Source organism: Zea mays, chromosome 6, assembly GCF_902167145.1.
Source record: "Zea mays cultivar B73 chromosome 6, Zm-B73-REFERENCE-NAM-5.0, whole genome shotgun sequence".
NCBI lineage: Eukaryota > Viridiplantae > Streptophyta > Magnoliopsida > Poales > Poaceae > Zea > Zea mays.
The window spans coordinates 97,663,588-97,666,203 of NC_050101.1; the positions used below are offsets into that span (position 1 = coordinate 97,663,588).

At 49.8% G+C, this 2,616-nt stretch overlaps 1 protein-coding gene across 1 annotated transcript; it reads left to right on the plus strand.

The window, feature by feature from the left end:
* Positions 1-1,020: 1,020 nt before the first annotated feature.
* On the plus strand, positions 1,021-2,169 carry LOC118472205 (uncharacterized). Its single transcript, XM_035960015.1, has one exon. The coding sequence runs from the start codon at positions 1,109-1,111 to the stop codon at positions 2,117-2,119; it is 1,011 nt and encodes a 336-aa protein (XP_035815908.1). The 5' UTR covers positions 1,021-1,108; the 3' UTR covers positions 2,120-2,169.
* The last annotated feature ends 447 nt before the right edge of the window (positions 2,170-2,616 follow it).

Below are 2,616 nucleotides of genomic sequence, written 5' to 3' on the forward strand. Positions count from 1 at the left end.
GTGGTGCTTATATCAGTGAACTGACGAGATTCGCAGAACAAGTATCACTGAACTTGATGTTTGCTTCTCTGCAAAATTTGAACGCACGACCACTGAGGACATAGACACGACAACTCAACGGGGAGGAGGAAGAGAGACAGAGCAGTCGCCGGCGCAACGGGACCGAGCACCAATGCCATGCATGGCGGATCACAGTGAGCCAGCAAAGGCACCCACGCCCAACACAAACATACGGAGGACGAGATCTAGCTGGCAAATTAACTAGCCACATATTTTGGCCTGCAAAGAAAATATGTTTCCAAATGTTAATATAATATACCGTGGCTAAACTGTACAAGATAAAAAAATAGAGGACCAAATTATATGAAAAGAGAGAATAAATATTCTAGGTTAATTTTGGAGATATAGAGGATCAAATTTAGGGACGTTGCTCGAGACGGAGAAGATATAGATGATAAATTTTTTAGAGTGTTCTGTAAATGACAAAGAATATATTTTTAGAGTACGAAGTTTAGTGGATATTGTTGGAGAAAGCCTAAATGACATACTTTGTAATTACAAATATAGATTGCCGAAAGTAGAGTATCAATCCATTGCTGTCGAGGTGGTGGTTATACCAGTGAACTGACGAGATTCGCAGAACAAGTATCACTGAACTTGATGTTTGCTTCTCTGCAAAATTTGCTTTTGGGCATTTCATCGAATAGCTGTAGCACAACGGCGGGCCCTGGTTCAGGGCGCCGATGAACCGGCGAACAGCATGCGGCGGGCACAGGTGCTGACGAAGGTTCATTTGCCAAGAAGCCGAACCAGAGTTGCAAGCTTCATGGCCATCGAGCCGTGCGTACAAACAGAACAGCCTTTGCCGTTGGATGAAAAACAGAACAGTTCTTCTGCAGATGAGCGCGAAAACAAAACAGAACAGCCTTTACCGTTACATGCAGAAAAACTCGAGTCGGACTCCGTCCCGTCGGCTTGTTCTATATATAAATGAGGCGCGCCTGAGTCTCCCAATCCAGTCTGCAGTTCTGCGCGCACCCGTTCCACGCTTGCTCGCATCGCATCCGCCGACCCAACCCGCCCGCATCCACCTTCCGCCGCAGCTACCATGGCCGACGAGCAGAGCGGGCTTCCCCTGCGGAGGTGGAGGCCATTCTTCGGCGCTTTCGAGGCGATCGACGGCGTGATCGAGGCATGCGGCTACCCGCGCGCCGAGTATCGTGACGTGCGTGGCGAGATCGTCGTGCTGCTCCGCGGCGCCACGGATGACGGCGTGGCCGAGCAGCTCTGCGCCGTGCTCGACGACGTCATGGTCGAATCCCTCAAGACGCTGCTGGTCGCGCCCGTCCCGCACGACCTGCTGGCGTCCACCGAGCTGGCGAGGACCGTCGGCGCCCTCGGGAGCCACGGGTCGTCCCGGATCCGGAGCCTCGCGCGCGACGTCGTGCGCGGGTGGAGGGTAGCCGTCGAAGCCTCCTTCGCCACTGCTGTAGCGGTGAAGAAGAAACTCGACAATCTCTCTGCTGATCAGATCCCGCTCCCGCGCGCTGCCGTCGACAAGGTGCACGTACCGTCTGCCAAGATGCTTCCCGCTGCTGCTGAGGTACACAACAAGAAGCCGGACATACCACCAGCAAAGATGATTTCCACCGCCACCGCCGCCGAGGCACATAACAAGAGGCCACACGTACCACCAGCAAAGACGCTTGCTGCCGCCGTTGCCGAGGTGCACAACAAGAGGCCACAAGTACCACCAGCAAAGATGCTTTCCACCGCCGAGGAACACAAGAAGCAGCATTATGTACCGCCAACGAAGACGCTTCCGACCACATCAATTCTATCGAATCAACAGAAGAACATGAGTGAGACCAAGAAACCGGTCGTCGCTGAGAGCGAGAAGATAGAGGCTACAAAGCTACGGGAGAGTTACCAAGAAGCTGATGGAGTCAAGCGTCGGCGCAGCATCCAGACCATTAAGGAGGAGGAGGGGAAGCTGTTAGAGCAGAAGCAATGCAAGAATCATGCGTCCCATCGTATGGAGAGAGGCCCAGTAGGATGTAGGACTAGGACCTCGTCAGGCGTCAGTCGTTCTAGGCCTCCTCCTTCTCACGTGCTTTAGGGCCGAATGTTGTTCTTGGATGACCAATATTTGTGCATTTTGAAGTTCTGTTTACGTGTAAAGAGATAGGATCATCAGCGCTGGGACATAGCATATTTTATCCTACTACACTACCTGTCCAAGAGAAATTTTATCATGTGAAATCGAGGCCATGTATCAAACTATTGAATAAAAGACCATTCTCAATAAATCATTTAAAAATAGAACTATCAACTGCAAGGCTTTGATTAGACGTTTATGATTTTTTATAATAATTTTGTCCACAGCTCCCTTCGGACCCTAAGTTAGATTATCTATTCTTTGTTTTTCTTACAGTTTTCATAACTAGATTTATATTTAGATTTATATTTTTTAGATTGATTATTTAAAGACATGATGTTGATAGTTGGATCTTGAAACACCAGATGTCTAGTAAGCTTAGACCAACTCCACCAGGGGTCGTATATGGGCGTGCATCCGTAAAATTTGCACGTCTTCGCACTGTTGAGTTCCCCAGC